Raw genomic sequence first — 25,468 nt, 5'->3', positions numbered from 1 at the left:
CGATGTACCAATCAAGATGAAATCCTGGTACACAATGTACCCATCAATATGACATCAATACAGGTAGTAAAAAACAACATACTTGTAAGCCAACTAATTTTCATGGTTGCTATGGTTAATATTCACTCTGACAATTAAATGACTATATTGGCAAAATAAATTTTCTCTGTTTTAAAAAGTTTCAAGTGTTGGAAGTACTAGATTATTTTTTTTGTGGGTGGTTCCTTTTTAGTCTACTGCAAAGATGCAAAAATCAATCTTATTTTTAAAGTTTCTGTACATCTAAAAAGAGAGAAATAGATTTGATGGTCATTTTACCCCCAAGCTTTTATGTCATTAACTGTTACAATGATAAGAGATCATCAAGTATTTAAAAGTGGTTCATTTGAAGTATTGTACATTCTATTGTGAATTCTGAAATTACTGCTGTATTAGGTATTGCGATTTTGTCATTTTAGTCAAAAATGTGATTTTTTATTTTTGCAATGAAGAAGAAATCCCAGTTTACATGTATTAAAAATTCCATAAAATTACAATCATATAAATACAAAATACTAATCTTGCTTAAGTGTGTCAAAAACTAATATTGTGTCCACACTTTCCCCAACCGTTCAGGGTTCGACCACTGCAGTCGTATATCATGCTGCTCGGCGAAGCTTTTTATCAAATTTTGGACAGGTTTTAAAAAAAGAAAAACGTGAAATTATGTTAAACTTGTAAATATGTCGTAAATTTTGGGATGTTCTGTACATGAGTTTGAAGGACTAACCATCTCTGTATTTATCTCTCATCAGCCACATATGAACAAAATATTTAGGAAGTTCAAGATCCAAAAATACTGTATATACAAGAAGTACTTTTTATCAAAATAATTTTATGATTTTCAGCAAGTCTTTGAAGGATGTAGACCTAGGGCAAGGGACATAACTCTTGAAATCAGTGATTTGTTTGTATCATCTTCAATATTACCTTAGCCTATCAAGCTTTCATTTGAAACATAATGAAATTAGTCCAAGTTACTTTGATGCTTACATGAGATTGATGTGAAATATTGAATACAAACGTTCCGATGATTTGAAAGAATTGTTTCCCTTACTTATAGTCTACCTTCTTTTAAATTTCACATATATTTGCAATTATAAATATGCAGTAATTTCTAAATTACCATTTTCCAAATTACGAAAAAAAAAAAAACCGAAAACAAAGCACTTATTTAAAATGGTTTAATTGACAATATAAACCACATTACATTATCAAATCCATACTCTTTTACAATTTATTAATCAACACAAAACAACACATGTATTTATGATGAGAGACTGATATTTTACTTTATCGTAGAATTCTGATCATGACAAATAAATATACACAAGAAATGAAGCATGATTTACTGAAAATGAATAACTGATTCATAAACATGTAGCATGGGAAGGGTAATAACGAGATGCAATCAAAACTTGTTTGGGTAAAAAAGAAATAAAAAATAATTTCAGAGATGTCAATAACATACATTTGTAGCTCGTATATGACCACAATTGTTTTGTAGTTTTTGAAGTCAAAAGAAAAACAAATATAATAAATATCAGTAAGATGTTCTCGATACTGCAATTCAATTTCTGAAACTCATTTATCCATATATATTGCATTTAAAAATTATACTACTAATAATAGTATCATTTTTAAATGCAATATATTTATCTTGTAATAACAGAAAATTCTGAACATCCTGAATGTGTCAGAATAATTATAAACTAAGTTATGAATCCTTTAAAACTCAATTCATTATAAAGGTGCCAATTTTATATTAATGTTAATAATTAATTCTGTATACAATTCGAGATAGTTCCATTCATAGTGCATTCTAATGGTTTCAGTCCAGTACAAAAAACAGTATTATTTTAAACATTTGAATTTAGTGCAAAATTCAAGATCATTTTTGAGTCTTCATCTAGTTAAGGATCATTCCTGAGTTTCCATCCCTTCATCATCTTCCTCTTCATCTTCATCCTCTCCCTCTTTCTTTTCTGGTTTTTCGTAGGCTTTGTCAGACGGTGTAACAACAACTCCTTCCCATACACTCATGTCTGTTGCTATGCCTACAAGGTCAAAGGTAAAAGGTTATAATGTTAAAGAGAAAACAGTTCTTCTACTTAAAGTAATTATATCTTTAAAATTATTACAAATACATAATTACATATACTGTGTATATCATTAAAATATCCTGATCCCATTGGATAATATAAGTAATGTTTCATTACTCGATTATATAGGACGCACCCGCAATTACATGGAAGTGGCCCACTTTTACTGATCACCGTGTATGGCTCATAATCTATATATATCTAAAATAAAATAAAAAATAAAATAAGAGACACTTATGAAATGTATTTGTTAGAGTTGTATGTTTCATTTTTGATGTTTCATCAGCATGTGAAAACCTTAAACGGTCACACTTCTGGACATGCAGGGCCAGTCCGCTTTACAGAAAATGTGCTGTGTACAATGCTTTAACACGTCCATGAAATATAAAAATAAAACATTCAATTCTTAATCATAACAATAGCTATTGTTTTTTTTCTTTCTGTAAGGGCATTCTAAAGAAAATGTCAAATCTCTTACATTTGTCTATCAATGGCTAAGATCTACACTTACTTGCATTCCCTTCCAATCCCAGAACTTGTTTATATCCTCCGTGTGTGAGAACACGTAACAACGTCTGGGCTGTAAAACATACTTGGTCCTGTTGTTCTAAGTTCATGACAGTATGAACCCTCACAGCCCCTTGTTCACATGGGTCTGTTATGCCAACCGAACCAGGAAGGAAAAATCCAGCTGACATCAACTGTAAACATCTCCTACAATTATAAAACAAAACACTGTCAATTTAATGTATTACATTGTTCCATGGAATTTTTCTCTGCCCTCACACTGTGAATAATAAAATAAAACTAGCTTCAATTCATTGAAAACATTCTAATAATCTTGAGAACAGTAGTTACATCAATCATTCACTATCGTGTATCACAGATTAATCATGGATACATGAGGCACTGTTTACTAAGGTCTCTGTTCATTCTACAGAACCCAATTGATTGTAGTTGGCAGTTATTTCATGCACTACAGAACTCTGAAGAAAGCTATGTATTAACTTCCTTTTTAAACAAAAGCAGTTAATTGAATTAATCTCCCCTTCTCATGCATTAGTAAATTATCTTACTAGATCTATAACAAAATATGAATTTAATAGGCACAGCCTACAATCAAGCATCACATTTACACAATTTTCTTATGTTTGTTAAGGCATTGAAAAAGGGACAATGGCTGAAAGGGGAAAGGTAGCATATGTACAGAGTTGTTCATTATTCAATGTACTGGATAAAGATAATGTAAATAATTCTTTTTTTATTATTTCTTGTTTTTTTTTTTAATTGCATACATTAATTTTAAACCAATTTAAAGGCTACTTTCACTTTGAATTCACTTCCCTTACCCATTTCTGCGCCCCTGTCAGATACCTATTCTGATTTGACTGAACGTCTATCTTTTGCCTCACATGCAATGCTTGGTAATATTTTTCATAGATCTAGCCCTAACATATGTAATGAAAACAATTACTGTTGACAGATTTACAAAGTTTCCATAGAGGATGTTTCTAGTAGTTTTAGTACAGGAGATATTATTTATTATTTATGACGATTCAATTTTCCATCCAAATTTGTCCATAACAGAAAACATCACCTATAGAACATCACTAGACTTACTTGAATGCTATATTGATGGGTAGTGGTTGCCGAGCTGGGTTGTTCATTATTGCATAATGAGCCTGAAATGGTACAAAAATCATGCATGATATTCAATCATGAAACAATGTCTATAAACTTACTAAGTGCAGGATCTAGCTTTTTTTTTTTTTTTTTTTTTTGGGGGGGGGGGGGGTTAAAGCAGTACTTATAAAAAGGTCAATGATCCATGTCGGTAATATGTCAAAACAGTATTTATAAATGGGTCAATAATCCATGTGGGTCATAGGTCAAACCAGTATTAACCAATAGGTCAATGATCCATGGGGCCAGAGGTTACAACAGTACTTACCAATAGGTCAATAATCCATGGGGTCAGAGGTTCAAATCCTTTAAATCTATTTTTTAGGTCTCTCAACAATCGAATCAATACTTTTATACTGCAATAAATACAAATTTTATAACTTTACACTTTTATACTGCAATTAATATCAATTTTTACATTGCAATAAATATCAATTTTAGAACTTTACATGTATATAGCATGGTCATCTTATGGCTAAACATATTAATACATGTAGAAAACAAAACAGGATCTATTCACCATATAGTGGGTTATTACGTTGGGTGTATAATGTACCTAGAATGACAAGCATTCTCCTCCACCCATCGGGCATGTCTAATACCAGCTAAATGAGATTGCATCAACTTCCCATCCACTGAAAATAAACAATAATCAAAGTTAGAAACAATTTTTCATAACTTTACAGATTTGGCAAGATAATACTAATAGGATAATTAATTGGAAAGAGTGATTAATCAAAATCAGGATTGCCGTAGAATGCCAATATTCACAAGTGTGTGGAACAAGCATTTAATTGATGAAAAACAAGTAAATATAAAACATACAGTAATTATATGTCTTCCATCTGACATAATGTATCAAAACAGTATTGTTGGAAAACATTTTTGTCTGTGTGTTTTTAAAGGCACGAAACATATGTTCCTATATTGGTCCTACACAAAAAAAAAAAAAAAAAAAAAAAAAAAAAAAAAAAAAAAAAAAAAAACGCAACAAAAAGTATGTTGCAATTTTTCCAGTATAGCCTATTTTAGTGCATACAATGAAGATCTTGTTCCAACTTTTTCAGATTTGGTGGAATCGTTGTGATCAAACATTTAACTGTAGCATCTGCTGAACTGATCTCAAATCCTGTGTCATTGGTCAGCATACTTAATACTGAAAAATAAATAATTCCTATTATCATCTATGTCCTGGTATGTATCATTCTGTTGACATGTTCTTTAAAACAGATATCAAAATGGACATGACATATGGTATATAAGTAATAGATAGGAAATATCATCAGCTCTTTATCAATGCTTAAATATAGATTCTCCTTCAGTCTTGAGGGAATTACAATGTACAAGATTTCTCCAGTTGAGATAGTTCAATTTTTGATTTCAATCCATGAGCTTCCGTGAGTGTGTTAAATCTAAAATTTAAATTTCAAGAGTGGAGAAATCTTGTAATCCCCAAGAGCATTGGAGGAGAATCTGTTTCTCCCATAAATATATAAATATTATTATAATATTAAAATGTTGGACTCAACTTTTGAAAAATATTTGAAAAAAAAAACAAGTTAATGAAAAAATGAAGTTGCTTTCAGAGCAGATTGTTAGTCCAAGAAACAATATTTCTTTCTACAGTCTGTACAGTTATACATGTACATAAAGACCTGTTGTCATTTGATTGTCTCATACTCAACTAAAATAATCTAAAAAATCTCCAATCATTATCAAAAGAAGAATTTTAGAATTCAGTTTTTAATCAATGTTTTAAGATTTTGAACTGAAAACCACATTTTGATATTTTCAAAAGAAATTATATCATATATATATATACAGTTAAATGATGAACCTTGATTATAATATCATTGTATTACCATAACAGTGCACTGACTTGACAGAAAATATTTATATCAAGCCAGTGGAGTTATTGTATACAGGCAAAACTATATAATGATTTTCACACATATTTCACATGATTTTTCATCTGAATTGAGCAAACAAAATTTGTGACAGAGTTCATGTGAAATTTGGGTGAATTTAGCCTTCATGTAAAAATTCATGAAAATTGTTCACATGAAATTCATGTTAAGTGAATTTCACATGAAAATCACTCGAATTTCATGTGAAGCTCAATTAACATGAAATTTCACTAGAAAAATATTTGCATGTGTCTACTGTCGAACCTCGATGTGTCAAACTCGGTCACTCGAAATCTCAGATAACTCAAACAAATTACAAAGTCCCAGCAAAACTCCCCTTACTCCAATACATTTTACCTCGGATGTCTCTAACTCGGATGAATAGAAACCTCGGATAACTCAAGGTAATCAATCAGTCCGCGCGATAGACTTCGAGGTTAATTAATCCTGATGTCTCCAAATCAACTAATTAGTAAGAAAACTGATTGGTTTATTACAAACCATGGTCAGAGTGTGTTTTAATAACTATTAGCATGGCCTTTAAAATTAATTTGTTGACACTCTTTATGGCTTGATTTCCGTATTTAATTAATTCAAAATTGCCCGTGTAGTGAAAAGAAACGAATTATATTAATTACACATTGGAATTCACTAACAGTGATATCAGATATTTTGATATTTTGATAATTTTTTTTTGAAATACAGATGAATGGTATATGACTTTCTAATGAAACATCAAACAGATGATAGTAAGTGTATTTCAAGGACTACTTTCGTTTCGGTAGTGAATTTGAAACTTTACCATAATAATGTAGAGCACATGGTTTGATGATACTCCTGATTGTGAGTCAAACAAAGCAGCATGTTATGAACTATGATGTTTTCGATGTAGAAAAAATAAAAAGAAATTTCACTACAGCACTCTGTGCCGTTCAGTATTTCAAACATGTTATACGACATACAAAAAAATATCTTCCGATATGAAACACAAGACAATACGAAGTAATGTGTAAAGTGAAGTACATGTACATGTACAAGCACAACAAATGATGTAAATGCAGAAACAATCATTGACCAAACCACTAGTATTTCCAGTTTATCCTCAACCTCAGATTACTCAAACCTTGGTTAACTCAAACATTTTTGCATTGTCCCTTTGCCTTCGACTTAATGAGGTTCGACTGTATATCAACATTTCAATAATTAACTTAAGGATCGTCATTGACGCAGCTCTTACCTTCCTGGGGATCAGTCACTTTCAGATCTTCTACAATTTTGTTTCCTAATGCAGCAACAGCCTCTTCTACAAAAGAAAAACATCAAAGATGAAAAGTCAATGGAAACCCAGAGGTCATTATTGAGACCTACCCTTATAGAAGATGCAAATCTGTAACTGTTACTATAATTAGCAAATAATTCATTATGTCATATGGACCAGTTGGTTGCGCCAAAAAATTATATGGACTTTTTTGGGGCAACCAACTGGTCAATATATTGCAATTTGACCCAAAGTACCATGAAGTATTTGCTATATATTTTACTTTTTAAATTTAGTTTGCTCTGGGTCATTTTTTTTTAAAGAAATGAGAAAAATAATGCAACATCACATTTTTACTTTGAAAGCAAAGGGCTACATTTAATTTCCTCATGGTCCATATGATATTATATGGACCAGCAGTTATATCTAAGAGTATAAACCAATGAAAAGTCTCAAAAGTATAACATTTATCAATTATAGACTTTTAAAAAAGTCAATACATTATATATAATCTTACAGGTCCATATATAACATATTGACTGAGAGAAGTCCTTAATTTTTATATTACATATGTAGATAATGTATTTTTGATATAGACTATAGGGTGTTGTAATTTTCCGCCATGATTGGCGGAAAGTAATTACAGAAAGGAACGGCTTATATCCGGATCTAAATTTAGAATATAGCATCAATATTGTATATAAACAGAAACATATTGTCAATATGTTTAAAAATAAAAACAAGGCTTCATATGGAATATCCTTGGCATCATGTGATCATAATCAATGAACAAGGAAGACTGTTGCACCATATTTAATATTTTTTTTATTATATTGTAGGGAATAGATTACCAAATTTTTCACATTATGATGGTACAAATGTACATTCAGTACAAGCTTCAGTGAGTGCTTCAAATGAAATTCCTTTAAGTATTGAGAGAATTGAAGTTCAAATTTTCCCTAACAACTTGTTTTTATGACATTACTATGGAATTGAAACCAATTCTCTGTTGAGAACAAAAAACTTATATGTGAAATTAGCTAAATATTTACTGACCAGACAGAGATATCCTTAAATTTGCGGGAAATTAAAGAAATGGGTATAACTACTTCAAAATTACAAAAAAAAAAATAAAACCAATCAGTAGCCATTTTAAATTCTGATACATGTATTATGCTCAGATTATGTATTAAGAACATTTCATAAGAAATTATTAAAGCCTGAGTCTTTAGAGGAATTTTGCTAGTGGAACTACACAGGAAGTATTTAACTTATCAAGGAAAAAGAGTGAATAAGTGCACCATTAAGGCAGACTGCTATATTTAAAATTACCTAAATGTATTTGTTTTGGCGACAGAATTAGAAAAGTGTCAAAAAACAAAAAAAAATTGAAATGCTCAGAAAGTAACATTTTAAAACAATCCCTTGGTTGTTTGGTGTAGGTAAAAGAATTCAGATAAAGCACCAAATGGTAGGTGGTCAACTCCTACATGTTAGGGGGGTAACGATCCACCAGTGCATCACAATCTTTTCATTTTCTATACGGAAATCAATATCGGGCTGTTTTTATGATTCCGATCTGATTCCTCATTTAGCTCAACCAGAAGTAAAAAACGAAGTAATGACAGCTAAAAAATTTGTTTCTCAATCACAGACCAATTATCTGCTTTTTGAACTCTTAAGATTTTCTTAAACTGTAATAGATAAAGGCTTGTCAATGCCTACAGATGTCACTATGTGCAATTTGTAATTTGTAAAAATGTACATGAAATAACACAAACAAGGCATGTCTGAAAAAAATTATATGAATCAGAACATCAGCCAAGAATTGTGATTTGTGTCGGATTGTTGCAGAGTGGAATCATTTTGTTACACCCCTATTACACATAAAAAACTATTTACTTTTCAGTAGCAAAACCTTGTTACCACTACCAAACTATTAAGGTAACATTAATTAAAAATAAACACGGACAAAACAAGTAATACATTTTACTTACTGACTTTTGAAGGTTCTGATTAAAAATTAACAAAATGAACACTTTACTATAATAAAAACAAACCATGCAGTATATTGTTCCCTTGGAATTTAACTACCAGTACTTACTGGAAAGGGACTGTTTTTGTGGGTCTAAAATTTGTAGGTTTCTCCATATCTTATCAGTCAATGAGGATAAGAATTCATGAATTAGACCTTATTTTTTCATTAATGATATCATATTTTGGAAGGAATTTTAATTCTTTGTTAGACTGAACAATAAAACCCTCAAACATTAATAACATGCTTAGAATAGCCTTCCAAAATCTATTCTCCAGTAGGCAAATCAAATATAAATTTCATTCTGAGCAATAATAGCAATAATTACTTGATTCAGAGCCAATTTTCCATTAATTACTTTTTTATTGTAAAAAAATTCACAACGGTGCATCTTTTTTTGCAGCCAGAAAAGATTAATAAGGAAGGTGCTTTTATTTTATTGATGGACACTTTCAACAAATAAAATACAGTGGATTCCGCTTAATTGCATAGCCTATTTGCCAGTTAAAATTATGCAAATAACCGGGCTATTCTTATAACCGAAATTACGATTTTACAGAAAGTGTGAGTTCAGGTAAAAGACGATACTCTGGTATTTGTTATAGACCTTCTCATTGTATTGTTCTTTTATCAATAAATAATAATATATATTGTGTTTGTCTTGTTTATTGACCTTCTTTACGTTGTGTGTATTTATAAGTAAAACCACGTGTTTCTCATCTATAAATAGTCAAGTAATTTCCTGACCTTTCTATGAAACAAAATCCCATATTTCATATTTCAGCCAGGATTCAGTGTAATATTCATCAATGTTTGCAGTTTGTGGGCTTTTGAAATGGTCTGTGTGTTTTATTCCTCTGTTCAATCACCATTGTACACTGATAGTTGTGCATTATACATGTCATTGACCTCGATATATTCCTATGATGTGTGGATAGTATGGGGCACCTTAGGGTAGTTGAATTTCATTAGACATTGTACTGAATGAATGACTTTTAATTTTCGGTTGATATTTATGCCTAGTAACCCAAGCTCACTAAAAACTATTCAGCTCATTAAAGAAAATCAAATTTACATTGATAATCATTTGTAGTCGGAAGAATTTGAAGAGGGATAAAAAATACCCCAAGCCGAACCCCAAGCCGCATCATAAGGTGATGTTTGGCATGTCATCAGAAGTCATTGTTCACCTAGGTGGTTGTTAATTTTAATGTAATTAGAAATCATTTAAATTGTCTTTTATGTCCATTATGTTTTTAATCCATTATCAACACCTCCTGATTGATGATAATCTAGTTCTTACAACAATAAATATGACTGACATATTTATGACCCGAAGGCTTAAAATAGAATTTGGGAAAACCTGTCTTTACCTGCATGAGGCAAAATTCTCTATGCAATAAACCGAAATGCACCTGCAAGGCCTATGCAAATAAGCTATTTTTCCCTAATAGAATAATAGGAAATGGTTTTGTGCAGGAGAAAATTATGCTAATAACCGAAATATGCAATAAAGCCATATGTGATTAAGTGGAGTCGACTGTAGTTGGCCTTACACAGCTTTATATTTTAAGTATCCGCTCTCACTCAGTTGAGGTTGAATGCATGTTACCATGACAACATCCCTATTGAACCCCTCTAGTTTCTTTTTCTTGTTAATTCTAGTTCATAGTTAATACATTTAGAATTAAGTTGTCAACTATCAAAATGGAAATCAAAATAAAGATTAGCTGCTGGAAAGCACTGATCATAATTCCAACTTCATACAGTCATTAGAATTTGTCAGAGGAACTGACTCCATGAAGTCCATTATGATATTATTATTGTTATGTTCCGCTGTGATTCTTCAAAAATATTTAGTAAGAAGTCTTACTTGTGGGAAGTGTTTTCAGCATGACAACGATATCAGCAACATTGTGTCCTGCCATCATAGTGCCTTTCTTGAATGACCCAATCTGCCTCACCTCATCTATTTGCTGTAATGAAGTTAAATGATTTTCCCATATATAACACATTACACAGTCCTTTCCTCAAAAAACACTTTAAGAAATTAAGTAATAGTCTTTGTAAGAATCATGCAAAATAGGAAAAATGTGATACACCCCAAAAAAGGCTACATTATTTTTATTTTTGTAATTAAGTTGTTTTATGGGTCTGTACTATGAAATGTGTATTTATTCATTAAAATCTGCCTGCTCTTAGGAAAAAATCAACATTAAATATCCAACAGATTCTATTGTAATTGAGTGCCATTTACAGAGTTATCTCCCTTAATATTGAAATCTACAGTGCATTCTATGACTTTTATCACCATAAAACATGGTTTATATGAAAAACTGAATGTTAATTTCTGTTTACTATGGCAATTAAAACAAAATATCAAAAATAAAAATATGTATGCTTTTTACCCATGAATCACATTTTGCATGATTCTTAGCTGGAGTGCTACTTAAGAACTAGCCAGATTCCACAGCTTCTATATAAAGGTATAAAGAATTCAACAGGCCCAATCAATGAACCTCATTTCACTAGCCCAATTTTTTTTACTAATCAGGTTTTTGGCTTGTGGCTTAAAGTTAACATTGCATGTGCAATGTTTGTTAGTATCCTCATTATCGATTAGTTCCATAAATCAAGCAAAAATTCCGAGAGTCAATACCCATAGCAATAAAAATCCCATAATTTGGCACAAATATGAAGTCTGTGTCAAAATATTTAGATTTTGACTACACAGGCCAATATCCTGCACATGAAATTCGTGTTAATTTAGCTTCACAAGAAATTCACTTAACACGAATTTCAACTGAACGATTTATGTGAATTTCACATGAAAGCTTGATTCACACGAATTTCATATGAACACTTTCACAAAGTTTGTTTGCTCAATTCAGGTAAAAACCATGCAAAATTCGTGTGAAAATCATGTGAAATAATTTTGCTTGTGTAGCAGTTGCAGAGAAAACTATTATGAAAAAGTGTGACAGACTTTACAGACATGAGTAAACAATTACATCCCCACCCTAAAATAGGGGATATAAATATTATTGAGGACTTACTGCAGGTTCAAACGTTGTTGGTGTCAATACTAAAGCATCTAAAGCACCCTGTATCTTGGTTACCAGGGACAAGATGGCCGATTGTTCTGTTGCTGATGGTGTGAGGTCATTATGTCTCTTCAACAATGCCTGTAATCATCAAAAGTATTTTAACTCAAATCACATTCCTTATTTCATAAAAAAAAAATTATAGTTTAAATGCAGAATTTTTTGCAATGTTTTTTTTATTGCCAAATATGTGTTTGGATTAATCGATACTCACATTATAGCATTTAAACATTACTGAAGCTGAATACACATAAACTGCATTTAAACTAGCAGTAACCTATCAGGATTTTAATATCTAAGACCTGATCTAATGTAAATATTCTAAATAAGTAACTTTACATTTCACTTCATTTCCTGTATTGTACATGGTAGATCTGGCTTCCTATTTTGACAAGTTTGGTATTGAGTACATATTGTATGCAATTATTTTTGGATTAAGGAGGCAGACCTCTAACAAATCATTGGAATGTTTTAATCCACCATTTTACATCAATATAATACAAGCATCAAAGTAACTTGACTAATTTTATTCTGTTTCAATTGAAAGCTTGATAGGCTTTGAGAAATTGAATATGATACAAACATATGACTGATTTAAAGAGTTATGTCCCTTACCCTAGGTCTACTTCCTTAGGATTTTTCCTATATTTTGATTCTAATCCTGCTAATGAGAGATTACTCCTTGAAACACAGGTACAGCATATCCAAATATGTAATATTTATGATTGGTATTTTTGTACTGTATTATTTTGACAAAGTTTGATATACATTAGGAATTATTTACAATTACAAGTATAACATATTTTTGTACATTGAAGTTAATTCCATATAACAATTTAAATCACTCTTACATCAGTGAAGTTCTTGTCATCTGGTGCTGGCTTAGCTCTTGTAAACACAGTTTCACACTGTAAAACATTGATATTGATAGTAAACATATAACCTAAGTAAAAATGTGCTTACATGTCATGCAAATATGATATTTATAGAAAAACAACCTCAAAAATCATTCAAAATATTGTACAAGGAATATGTAGACCAATCAAATATGATTTATGTTTCCTAAACACAAAGTTGCATTTATTTTCATGTTAATGATGAATATCAAAACAGTAACAAAGTTGAATCAAAACTGCAGAAAATTATACATGTACATATTGTCAAGAAATAATACATATATATCCTCATTTACTGTAGAAGGGTGTGAAAGCATTAGGCCATGATTATGGGTCATAAATAATTATAAAATCTGTTGTTATGACATAAAAATTGTACAAAACATAGTGATTTCTTTAAATATAAGGAAAACATGAAGTTGCATGACCCTAATACTACATACAGGAAGCTGATATTGGACAGCAACCAAAACCACTAACAATTTGTGCCCCATCATCATAAAGCCACACTTCAGAGTTGAATTCAATTCATCCATTAGCAGCCGAGATTTTTGCGATGAAATTGGGACAAGGTGATTCTAATATACTACCCACTCATTAAGTTTGAGGTAAAATGAATCTTTTATGGTGTAAGTTTCTTGTAAGGATGTCATAACTGTGCCAAAATTATACACCATGAAAAAAAAGAGAATAGTAAATTTCTTTGTATCTTGATCCTTATGAGCAGCTTGACAGGTGTTTCTAGAAAAACATAGGACGCCTACCTTACTGGTGCACCTGGTCCATGCTCCCAGTTTTTAGTGGAGTTCGAGTTGCTCATTTACTTTTGTTACTTTGTATGTATTATTTCAGTTACTTTATGTTCTTTGTTGTGTTTTGTCTGTTTTCCATGTCTGGTCTTTGTCCCTGGATTACATTCTTTTAACTTCCAGTAGAATCTTGGTTCCCTTGATTACTCTTAGTTAACATTAGTAACAATTCAGTTTGCTTGTGTATGAATACTGCACATTGGTTGGTCTAGAAGAAAGCACAGAAGTTTTTTTTCTGACACAGATTTGACAGTTTTATTGACTACATTTACATGTATAAACCTTACCCGATTCAGATCAAATGATATGTGAAGGGTAAAGGTTTGGTATCTGAATCTACAAATACACTACTGTCAACACAAATTATAATTTCTCCTCTCTTCACAGTGGACATATTATGAGTGGAGTCACAGTGTCCATACTCTCCACAGTGGAGTCACCATTTATAAAATTGTCTGTCATTAACTTCTCCTGTCTTTATACCAAAGTATATATAATGGTTCTAGTAGTCAAATAACATTTGAGTAATAGACAGAAATAAATATTGAAAAGTTTAGAAATACAGCAACAATATCCCAGTTTTTACTTTGGTGGAGTCACAGTGGAGAACATGAGTGACTCCACTGTGAAGAATGGAGAAACTATAATTTTTATTGACAGTTGTGTACATGTTCATGAACCTGAATCAACTGGTTACATGTTACCTTTAATACCTGAATCAGATCAAACATAATCTGAATCTCTGTGCATGTATATCCTTACCTGGATCAGATCAAATGGTATGTGGGGGATAAAAGCACGGAATCTGAAAGAAAAGATGTACAAATGAACATATACAGAAGTATACTTTACAATAGATTCAACTAGATCAGTAAATGTTAAAGAGAAAAAATTGCTAAAAAAATGTACCAGTATATTGTCATGATAATTGAATTTCCTATGATTTTATTACAAAATGTATTATGTCAAGATATCAGGTTTTTTTATAAAAAGTACAGTGAAACCGGTCGAAACCAAACCTTTTATGATTTTATTTTATATTTGTTACTTAAAATTTGTTTGGTTTAGACTGGTGTTAATTTTACTATGTTTCCAGAGGTTTAAAATACATTTAACTTGATAGAAAGGGACCTCAAATTGAATCAGATTTAGACAGGTTTTGGAATTTTCCAAGCTTAGGTTTAGATAGGTTTCACTACCATGACTGTATATTACTACAGGAAAATGAAAGTCGTTTTACAAAAAAAGGATTATCTTCCAACAGAAAAGAACTGGACTTAACTCTCCAAGGTAGGTCTACTTTAATAATATTGTATAATACTCACGGAGGTCTCGGTCCCATTGGTCTCATCATACCTCCCCTCATTGGTCCTCCTCTACCTCTCATGTGTCTAAAAAACCATTATTTTTAAAGTAGAAAGTTTGACATTCATGATTTACATGTAAAAGTTACAATGCTTCCCAAACAAGAATTATGAGTTAGTTAATGGGATGTTAAATATGCCTGGCTAAAAGTTATGACTGCCAAGATTCCATTTATACAGCTACAAAAGACCTTGTCAAACTTAGTCTAGATATATTGTACATGTAGGTAGGTATGACAATAATTTTAATTTTCATAAACTGGTAACTATGCCAGACACTCTGGTAATAAGGAAAAATTGGAAGCGAGTAACACAATAAAAGATTTAGTTTTGAAAACAAAAACAGAATTTTAAAGTCCCAAAATTTTGGCAGGGTCAGTCAGAATTGGGAATACACAATGTTATAGTTTTACAAGTATTCTTTTCTTTTTTTTTCCTTATTGTAGCTAGAGCTTAGAGAAAAGTACCAAACAAATCAACTGGTTAGGCCTCTTCGAGGGAAACCCACAAAAAATACATTTTCTAATAAATTATCCCAACATTCAAGGTGTAAATTTAAAAAATTGCTCATTTGTTACTTTTCTGATGCAGCAAATTTGATACCCAATAATTGCTTGCAAAAAGGTAAATTTTTGTACCTAAAAAATGTATCACTGTATTGAAAAGAAAATTCTCTAAAATTATTTCTATCAAAAGCCTTGCAGTGGTAAATTGTAGGGATGCACTTTTCAATGGAACATGGTAAATTTTAAATCCTTTTCTTTATCTTCATTCAATTAAACAGCAATTTCTTGAACATAACCATCGAAAATTTTGAAAATGGCCAAAAATCACATAAAAATTTCAAGTTGGTCCATAATTTCCCCATCCTTGAAAAAAACTTGACATATGCGAGGTTTCAGAATTTATGCATTTTGAAAAGCAAAACAAATACGGAAAATGTGCATCGTTCCATGTTTTTGATCTAATCATACAGCTCAGTATAGTGGGAACGGTATACTAAATACAATTTAAAAGTTCACTTCAAACGAGAAAAATACACTTTCCTCATTTATTAGAAACTTGCATGTAAGGTCCATATCCATACAGTTAACGCCTGCTGTATTAATAAAAGAGAGAGAGCTACATACAATGATACATGTACATGTATACATTTTCAAACAAAGATCGCGACATGCATTTGCAATTGTGTCAATTTTGAAATAAGTATTAAATTGTGAATTGAATACAGGTACTGCAATTAATAAAGCACCTGAAATCGTAACCTGTCCTTCTATAAAACTTGCACTTAACACAATAAATAGAAGAACTGTTTGTGTATGTACCTCATAATTTTTCTGTCGGCTTCACGTTGTTTACAAACGGAAGTAATCCAAAAAATAATTACGTCCCATACCTTTTTCGTACCTTTTTTGAAGCCAAATCAAGCAACTGAAATACTGAAATAAAGTAGACTAGCATATAAAAAACTCATTTTTTCACGTGTGAAAATTGGCCTAAACGACTAGTTCATGAAACTCTGATTACAGGAACCGATTGATGAAGTAATGTTTAATCGGAAATAAACTCGTTTCTGAACTCGTCATCTAGGTAATTTTTATTTCTCTTACAACTTCCGGTACTATATTTTGTCTCATTGTTATCTGGATTTTCTACAAAAGAATTTTCGAATATTTAAAAAAAAAAAAAAGTATGCACAACAGGTGATCAGTATTCAACATTCAATCCCATCGAACCATGAAAATGATAATGGAAAAAAAAAAACACGCAAATTTAGTATTTTGACTGACAAATGCAGGGGCGGATCCAGGATTTGATTTTAGGGGGGGCGTTAATTGAATTAAATGCCGTGCAAAGCAAGGCAAAAAATATTATGGGGTGAAACTTGTGGCTAATTTTTTTTTTTTTTGGGGGGGGGGGCATAGGCCCGGTATGCCAGTCCTTGGATCTGCGCTTGAAATGAAAGTCGAATCATAGAGTTTCAGAAGCATAAGTCTTGACTCTAGAATAAGTTTATTCTGGTATATATGTATATGCTGTAAAAGCTGTATAGCTCCAATACAAATGTCCTATCGTATTATAAGAAGTTGATCTCTCAGATGAGATATCTTTGTTTTGCAGCCTGTGGTCACATCATAGTCTACAGAACAGAACAGAATTTATCCAATGACTTTATTTTACAGGGACATGGTTACTAACAATGTCTATATAATGTACAAAAATAACTGTGCCTCTCTGAGTATACTTAAAACCAGTCCCTGAACCTTTAAACTTGGGTACCAATTTTCGTAGTTTAGGAAAAAATGATAAGTTAGTAGATTCTTAAATTCGTGGATTTTAAACTCTATCAGACAAACAAATGGAAAATTTCCTTTTCATTGGGAACCAAATTTTGTAGTTTACCAAACCCACGAAAACCACAAAAATTGGTATCCCATGAACAATAATACTTTCACAGTATTCTAAGAAAGGACAATGCTACTTAGACCAGTAAATGAGAATAAGAGGTTCATTTAGACACAAAAAAATGACTAATTAACTGAACAGGTATATGGACCTGCTGGTGGTTTTACCTGTACAGTTAATTATCACACACAGATGACTCCCCCAGTATTTTTTAATTAATATAGAATTGAAAAGTTAAAAAAAATTGTGTTAGAAGCAAGTATTTTTGGGGTTATTTTTGTATTTACAAAATTTTACATATAAATCGTGGCATTTTTTTCTTCAAATTTTGCATGTAAGTAAATATTGTTTTTCCTGATTTAAAAAGCAAGTTTTGAATATACAATCACAGTGTGTATTGGGCTCCATAACATCATACAGACTTCTTTCTTACATATCTAATGAAAACATTAAATCTCTACTTAAAATTAGTTTTTTCATTTTTTTCTTTTAATTTACTGTTTGATATTTACATGTGAAACTTATTAATTGTGTGTTCAAATTTCTGTCTTAAAAACTAAGACTAAAAATTTAAATTTTGTTATTGCTCTTATTATGATAAACTATCAAATTAATTACCTCAAGTGATTTGTGTCATAAAATACTAATCATAACTCAATAATTCACTAAATATCTATTTAACTTAGCTACTTGTACCTGTCCAGATGAACAGGTAAAATTTACCTGAGATACCAAAACTTAAATTCAATTAATGAATGAGTTGTATATTGAAAATAACAGAGATAAACTTCTAAGAGTTGTGCCAGGTATGCCAGGTATTGGAGATATACCTGGCATTTATCTGACTATGCTGCAAGCTGTACTGTACCTTGTTATTTTTTCTCCAGGTGTTGCAGTAACAAAATTATGTAATGGCAGATGTATCTTCTGAAAATGTCTCTGAAGAGACAGGCATCCAAAAAAGAGTTAAAGAGCTAGAAGCAATGTTTGCTGATCGTTACACGGAGAATGATGAGGATTATATGAAGACAGTTTCTGCTCCTATTCCCAAACCTCCATGTGTAAAAAATTGGTTTGTAAGACCCAGAGGCAACTGGAACAGGTAAGCTTTGTACAGTGGTGGATCCAGAGATTCTCGAAAGGGGGCCCCTAATTGGCCTTAGAGGGGGCCCAGTCTGTGTCATGGCTCAATAATTTCCTATATACATGTAATTAATTAAATTTCTCCAACCTGCTGTCCCCCCTTTGATCCACATATGATGTACATATCATTACATTGTTGTGTCTGTTTTCATTCCTTTTGTCAGTGATTATAGTTACAATTGCAATGTTTATTTCAAATTCATATTCAGATATATACATACAATGCTTTGGTTGAAATTATTTAAACTTGCATTGTGGTATATAGGATGTAAAACATGTACGGAAAATAAGAAGAGAAAAAAATCTGATTACAGAAATGGTTCTTAGGCTTCCTTGCTTCTCTACACATTCTTTTTAAATTCTGACCTGTTTACTTGTACATTTTTGCAGTTTTATTTTTTACAAATTTTGACTGCTATTTACTCTCTACAGGTTGTGAATTCTTCTTAGTTACTATGATATAATCACAGAAAGTCAGAGGTAATCTCTTATGGGATTCAGTGTCCCAAGCTATTTTCTGATTGGGCGGCCAAATCAGAAAATAGCTCTGGACACTGATTCCCAAAAGGGATTAAGTAAGGGGTTTCATTAACTTTTTGCAATGCAGGTACCTTTGGTTTTGTAGGAGGTACTTTTCATTATTTTCTTTTATAAACATATATGAAATTTTAAATTCAGGAGGTACCGTTAAGTAACTTAGAAGGGTTTTTGTTTCATTGCCAACAATATATACCCATAAGAGAATTGTTCAATGAAAAATTTACATAGTTAAACACTGGTTTTGATTTATTATACACTGATCAGCAGAAAACTCATTTTCTGTTTAAAAGTAAATCAAAGATACAATGAAAAATGTCCTCAGATTATATTAACAAACTGATTGAATATGAAAAAAAACAGAGTCTGCATAAACACATTTTATACAGACATTGTCTTTTTTATAATTATTTGTGTAACTTGCAATATTGTAAACCAATATTATTCAAATGTATTTATGATATGTACTCCTACTATTGTACTATTACAATGTTGTTGCCTATGATATACATGTATGGGCCTTCACCGATTATAGTTATTGTGTTTGAGCCAATAAGATTGTCTATTGTCTATTGTCTATTGTCTTTTTTAATCATTTTCATAAAATATGGATTGTTATTAAGTAGCAGTCTTTGTAAGAATCAGGCAAATTCTGTGATATGTGATACATTCCAAAAAAGGCTACACATTTTTATTTTTGTTATTAAGTTCCTTTATAGGTCTTTATCTTTTCATATAAAGTTAAAACACCGAAATTTGATATCAACAGGGGAGGCTATCGTGGTGGTGGAGACAGGCGACATGATGATCGCCATAGAGACAATTATCGGGACAACAGAGACAGTTACCATAGTAACCAAAGACAGTATCATGGCCATCATTCTAATAGTTACCAACAAAGACATGACAATTATGGTCGCCATGGAAACCAAGGAAGATATGATCGCAGATATCAGCCATACTGAATAACATGTAAAATGTGTCATGTTGAAATAACAAAATGTGTTCAAATCATGTCAAATTCCTACCTGCATTATCATTTGTATTGGGACTACATAAATATTGCTGCATTCATTTGTTTTGTAGTTTTGTTTTTTTTAAACAAAAACATAAATGTTCATTACTTTGACATTTGTTGTTAGTTCATAAGTCATTTAAATCAACTATTTGTATATAAATGTAAATTGAAATACTGGTATATTTTATTTGGTAATTTGAAGTCTAGTATTCATTGGTCTGATATTAACACCAGCAATCTCTCACATTTGAGGTAAGCCCTCATTCATGTAGACTTCAGACACAGACTGAAAATGATAAATCTGATATATTTTCCCATTAGGTTTAGTCCTTTCCCTTATATATTACTTATACATCTTAGTTTTCCTGTGTCATTAAGGAGGTAGACCTGGGGTTAGGGACATAACTCTTCAAATCAGTGATACGTTTGTATCATATTCAATTTCACCAAAGTCTATTTAGCTTTCATTTGAGACAGAATAAAATCAGTCCACAACACCTTGATGCTTACATGAGATTGATGTAAGATGCTGAATACAAACATTCCAAAGACTTGTTATATCACACTAGAACTAACAAATAGACTTCTGGAACAGGGTTATGTTGCTACAAGATTGAAGTCATCACTACAGAAGTTTTATGGTCGTCATCATGAACTTGTGGATCGTTCTGGTGTATCCATCAGCACCATGAAAACTGATTTATTTAACGGGTCATAGTTTTCCTTTCCTCGTTTGTCTACCCCGGACTTGTCTTTTTATGAGCAACACGGCGGGTGTTTCTAGAAAAGCAGAGGACACTTACCCTACCGGTGCACCTGGTCTATGCTCCCAGTTTTTAGTGGAGTCCGAGGTGCTCATTTACTTTTGTTACTTTGTTTGTATGATTTTTGTTACTTTATGTTCTTTGTTGTGTATGTTTGTTTTCCATGTCTGGTCTTTGTCCCTGGATTGCATTCTTTTGGTTGCCGCTATAGCCTTGGTTCCCTTGATTACTCTTTGTAAAAGTTGTGTCCCTTACCTTAGGTTTACCTCATTAAACTCTTCAATGTAGTTCTCTGAATATTACATTGTGTTTTAATGTAAATCTGTGCAACCATACAGTATCTTGAATATTCTGAAAATGATAGCAGTATTTAACTACCATATGGCTGGTTATTTTGGTGAGTGTAAAATTTGACAATTTTAAGGCAATAAGGTATACAAAAAAAAATTGTTGATTCTCATTTTGGTGCCCAGCATAAATATTTTTTTGAATTAAATTTTAGTATTAAACAGACCGCTAAGTTATGTCAAAATTGCCCGCAATATTGTTTGTCGAGGTCAATGTTTTCATTTTACCAATGATAGAATTGATTGTACTGTAAATCTTACAGCATCGTGCCTTATCAATGATTGATTGATTGTATTGTAAATCTTACAGCATTGTGCCTTACCAATGATAGAATTGATTGTACTGTAAATCTTACAGCATTGTGCCTTACCAATGATAGAATTGATTGTACTGTAAATCTTACAGCATCATGCCTTACTAATGATAGAATTGATTGTACTGTAAATCTTACAGCATCGTGCCTTACCAATGATTGATTGATTGATTATGGTTTAACATCCTACGACTGATAGATTATCCTATCAGGGATGTAGCTGTACGTTTACAGTAATTGTACTATGTGGTAGAGGAAGGAAAAATTTGACAGATCTAAATTTTATTTTCTAAAAGAAAAAATTATCACACAGAGAACAAAACATAAAAATCACAGATGACAAAAATAAACACATAACAAGATAATATAATTTGATACCATCTTTTCATTATTTTATCTGTGACACTTTTAGATCTGTAGGTGGAATTACTGAATTCACAGAAAATAAAAAATGACTAAACAAAAAAAAAATTTTGAAGAGTTAGTTATTAGAACTTTTTCTTGTGTTGTGTTTTCCGTACATTTTTAAAACCTGTACTATACATAGTAGAAGTACGTCAATGAAAAACACAGAACAACTTCTTTTTTTTTATATTCAATAGAAATGACTCTGTATTTAAAAAATAATCAATTTTAATGTATGTTAATAAATAAATCTTTTCATTTTCATCAAGTCTAGCCAAATGTCACAGATAAACCAATGAAATTTTAAATCACAGTTGCTATAGCAATGAGTTATAAACATGGTGGGACAAATAAGTAAACACATCTAAAGCATCTGGAAGCTTTGATTAGATCATAGACAACAGTATCTAATAAAACACTTCAATAACCATGATTATATATTAACATGGATAGACTTTGATTGAAGAACACATAAACATCAACATGAAAACGATTTGCAGATAATAAAAAAATGAAGAAATAAACAATATGTCAGCAGCAAAAAACAAATCATTAAAGACGATTCACCAGCTAAAAAAAAAAGATGATAGGTTAAGAAAAATCTTGTTCTTTTTTTAAAAAATAGTAGGTCCTAACATTTTTGTCAACTTCCTAATCATCACATATATGATAAAAATACCAATAAGTCATGTACCTCAGAATGGGAAAGAAATAAAATGAGTCAAGGCAGTAAATGTTTCTCACCAAATATTTCACTTCCATGTAGTACCATTTACCGGTAAGTGGTTATTTTCACAGTGATTTAATTTTCACTATATATTTGTGATCAAAGTTAGAACGCGGAAATTAAATCCTGCAAATATTTATGAAGATTAAGCACTGTCATTCATTTTTGATTTATTCATTGAACAGTTTGTCTGCTGCAAAAATTACATTTTGCACAAAAAAAACCTCACCCAGTTTTTGAAGAAAAAAAATTCTCAACAAGTGAAAAAAAAAAAAAAACACTTATTCGGTACATAACCACTCATTTTTTTTACTTAAGTCCTCTTTACCAACTGCCTTCATTTTATTGACTTTCTTATCACTAAAACAGGACCTACAGTGATAAGAAAGTTGAAATAAATTATAGAGTTATCCCCCTTTTCCAGATTGACGCACAAGCTATTATTATATAATGTCATCTCCCATATTAAGACAGTATATCAACAATGTGTGAATATCAGAATTTAGCAGAAGATAATCTCTAGTGATTTTCAGAAACAAAATAAGGAGGTATATAAAGGATAACCCTGTACCATAACAATGTCTATCAAAACTATACAAGGTTTATGAAGTATTTCAGATTCTACTTGTGAAATCTATTTTCCACGATATGAAGATTTTCAACTGATCGATATCTGCTAATACACATTTGTTTGTACATATTGCATTGTATATTGTTTTTGTTTCTGAAAAAAAAAGGTTTTGTTTCCACTTAATTTTGGACTTGTTCATTATCAGGGGATCTGTAATGTTTTTCTTTCTCACACTTTTAAAAATGCTGTCAGCTAGAATATAATAATAAGATATTTCTTCTGCCTCATGCAAGCCACATGTTTGTCTAGTCTGTCTGTCTGTTTATCTATTTTGTAGTGACATAAAGGACAAAGCAGATGCCTCCACAGAAAAAAAGAAGGGAACATGATGAGCTATCCTTTCTAAATTTAACTCTTTTACATTTAAAGAATGTAAACAATCTACATAAAATCTTAAATAAAACTGAGGTAATTTACAACACTTCACAACCAAAGTAAAGAATTTCAACTACATAAACATTAAAAGAAACCATAAATCTTAAAAAAATGCCATTAAATTAAAAGTAAGGTTAAAATTGAAGTTGAAAGTTCAACAATGAAGTCTACAAAAAGGAATACTTAAAATGGCTAATTAATGACAAATTTTCATACTACTACACAGAAGTTTGAGTGAAGTGAGAAACCATATAATTATAAGACACAATAATGATATATTGATATTGCACTAAGCATACAATGACTTGCACAAATTTAAAGCAAAAATAAATAATATTGCACAGAATGTAAAATCAAAGGTGTTTGAATTGTGTACAGTTACAATTGTTATCTCCCTTTAATTGACTAGAGTAACAATAGTTATCACCCCTTAATTGACTAGAGTAACGATAATTATCTCCCTTTAGTACATTTCTATAAAAAAAAAATCACTTACTGCAATGGCTTGTTTTGTTTTATAGTTATTTGTAATTCAATTTTCATCAATTTCAAATAAAAGAGCCTATTAGAGTTCAATGTCATAAACATTTTTCTTACTGATTTAAAAAAAAATACAAAATGGACAAATCAAGTTGAACAAAAAAAAACAGTGCCTGTGTATAGCTCACCAAAAGAAATAGCTGTTCCAAATGGTCAAAATATATATGAAATAGTCGAACACAAATTTAGATCTGGGTCCGAAATAAAATTCCCTGATATGGCATGCTTCTATACAGCAGCTGTCAAAATATCAAGTGGCTGTGATAAGTACATGTAGTTGCAGAGAAAACCAGTGCTCTCCTTTAGCCACTAGCCCGAAGCCCACCGCTAGTAAAAAGATTGATTGGGGCTAGTGAAATGATGTGTACTTTTCTTGTTTTGGGCTAGGTGATGTCATACAGTCCACTATTATTCGGGCTAGTTGTTGAGAACTTAAAAGGGAAGGACTGGAAAACTGTAATGAAAAAGGTGCAGACATAAGAACAGCCAGCCAGACATCATGATCACTACATAATACACTGCCTGCTTTCAAGGTATTGGTATACATATGTAAATACTATATTGTTCTAGAAGCTATCTTTCCTTTACCGATATCATCATGTATGAACCAGATATTATACATTATTAATTCTACCAGAGTATAACCCTTCTGAAGGAAATACTAACACCAAAAAACAAATCTGCTAAAAAGTACTGCATAGAATAATAATAAAAAAACAATACAAAAGCAAATTCTCTACTTGAAAAATGCTCCCAAATATTAGTACTGACTAGAGCCACTCAGACATTGTATGATCTTACAATAATGCAGATAAAGTAGCCAAGATGAAAGATGTTCCAACATTACACTAATTTGGTAAAATAAATGGGACTATACAAACTATCTCATAATGATCTTTAGGTGGGACATTAAGTTGATCCTTAACACACATTCAAAATATAAGTAACTCATGTCTAAATTTGATATCTGTTATGATCTCATAAATTTATGGTCGCCATGGAAACCAAGGAAGAAACATTTCAAACATGATATCTGTATGAAAAAAGAAAAACAATACTTTTCA

The 25,468-nt window shown here is 31.2% G+C and overlaps 3 protein-coding genes across 3 annotated transcripts in view; 1 reads left to right on the top strand and 2 right to left on the bottom strand.

Annotated features, from left to right (window-relative positions):
* Positions 1–1,209: 1,209 nt before the first annotated feature.
* On the bottom strand, positions 1,210–16,663 carry LOC148596646 (interleukin enhancer-binding factor 2 homolog). Its single transcript, XM_088562873.1, has 13 exons — positions 16,523–16,663; positions 15,159–15,224; positions 14,596–14,638; positions 12,980–13,036; positions 12,081–12,209; positions 10,898–11,000; positions 6,969–7,034; positions 4,864–4,980; positions 4,381–4,459; positions 4,093–4,180; positions 3,762–3,823; positions 2,653–2,855; positions 1,210–2,096 (listed from the first exon to the last, which is right to left on the bottom strand). The coding sequence occupies exons 1-13, from the start codon at positions 16,525–16,527 to the stop codon at positions 1,960–1,962; spliced, it is 1,155 nt and encodes a 384-aa protein (XP_088418999.1). The 5' UTR covers positions 16,528–16,663; the 3' UTR covers positions 1,210–1,959.
* Positions 16,664–16,791: 128 nt separating this feature from the next.
* Positions 16,792–20,357, top strand: LOC148596645 (uncharacterized). Its single transcript, XM_088562885.1, has 3 exons — positions 16,792–16,887; positions 18,491–18,705; positions 20,053–20,357. The coding sequence occupies exons 2-3, from the start codon at positions 18,515–18,517 to the stop codon at positions 20,246–20,248; spliced, it is 387 nt and encodes a 128-aa protein (XP_088419011.1). The 5' UTR covers positions 16,792–16,887; positions 18,491–18,514; the 3' UTR covers positions 20,249–20,357.
* A 1,634-nt stretch (positions 20,358–21,991) lies between these two features.
* LOC148596644 (uncharacterized) overlaps positions 21,992–25,468 on the bottom strand; it is a 42,622-nt gene continuing 39,145 nt past the window's right edge. The window contains exon 9 of the mRNA XM_088562871.1: positions 21,992–25,437. Within this exon, the coding sequence (XP_088418997.1) occupies positions 25,391–25,437 (47 nt within the window). The 3' untranslated portion in view covers positions 21,992–25,390. The remainder of the gene's footprint in view (positions 25,438–25,468) is intronic.

The sequence above is a fragment of the Perna viridis genome, chromosome 15, assembly GCF_037379345.1.
Source record: "Perna viridis isolate PV_CMFRI_1.1 ecotype Kerala chromosome 15, ASM3737934v1, whole genome shotgun sequence".
Classification (NCBI taxonomy): Eukaryota; Metazoa; Mollusca; class Bivalvia; order Mytilida; family Mytilidae; genus Perna; species Perna viridis.
The sequence above is the reverse complement of the archived record's forward strand: the minus strand, read 5'-3'. Positions and strand labels throughout refer to the sequence as shown.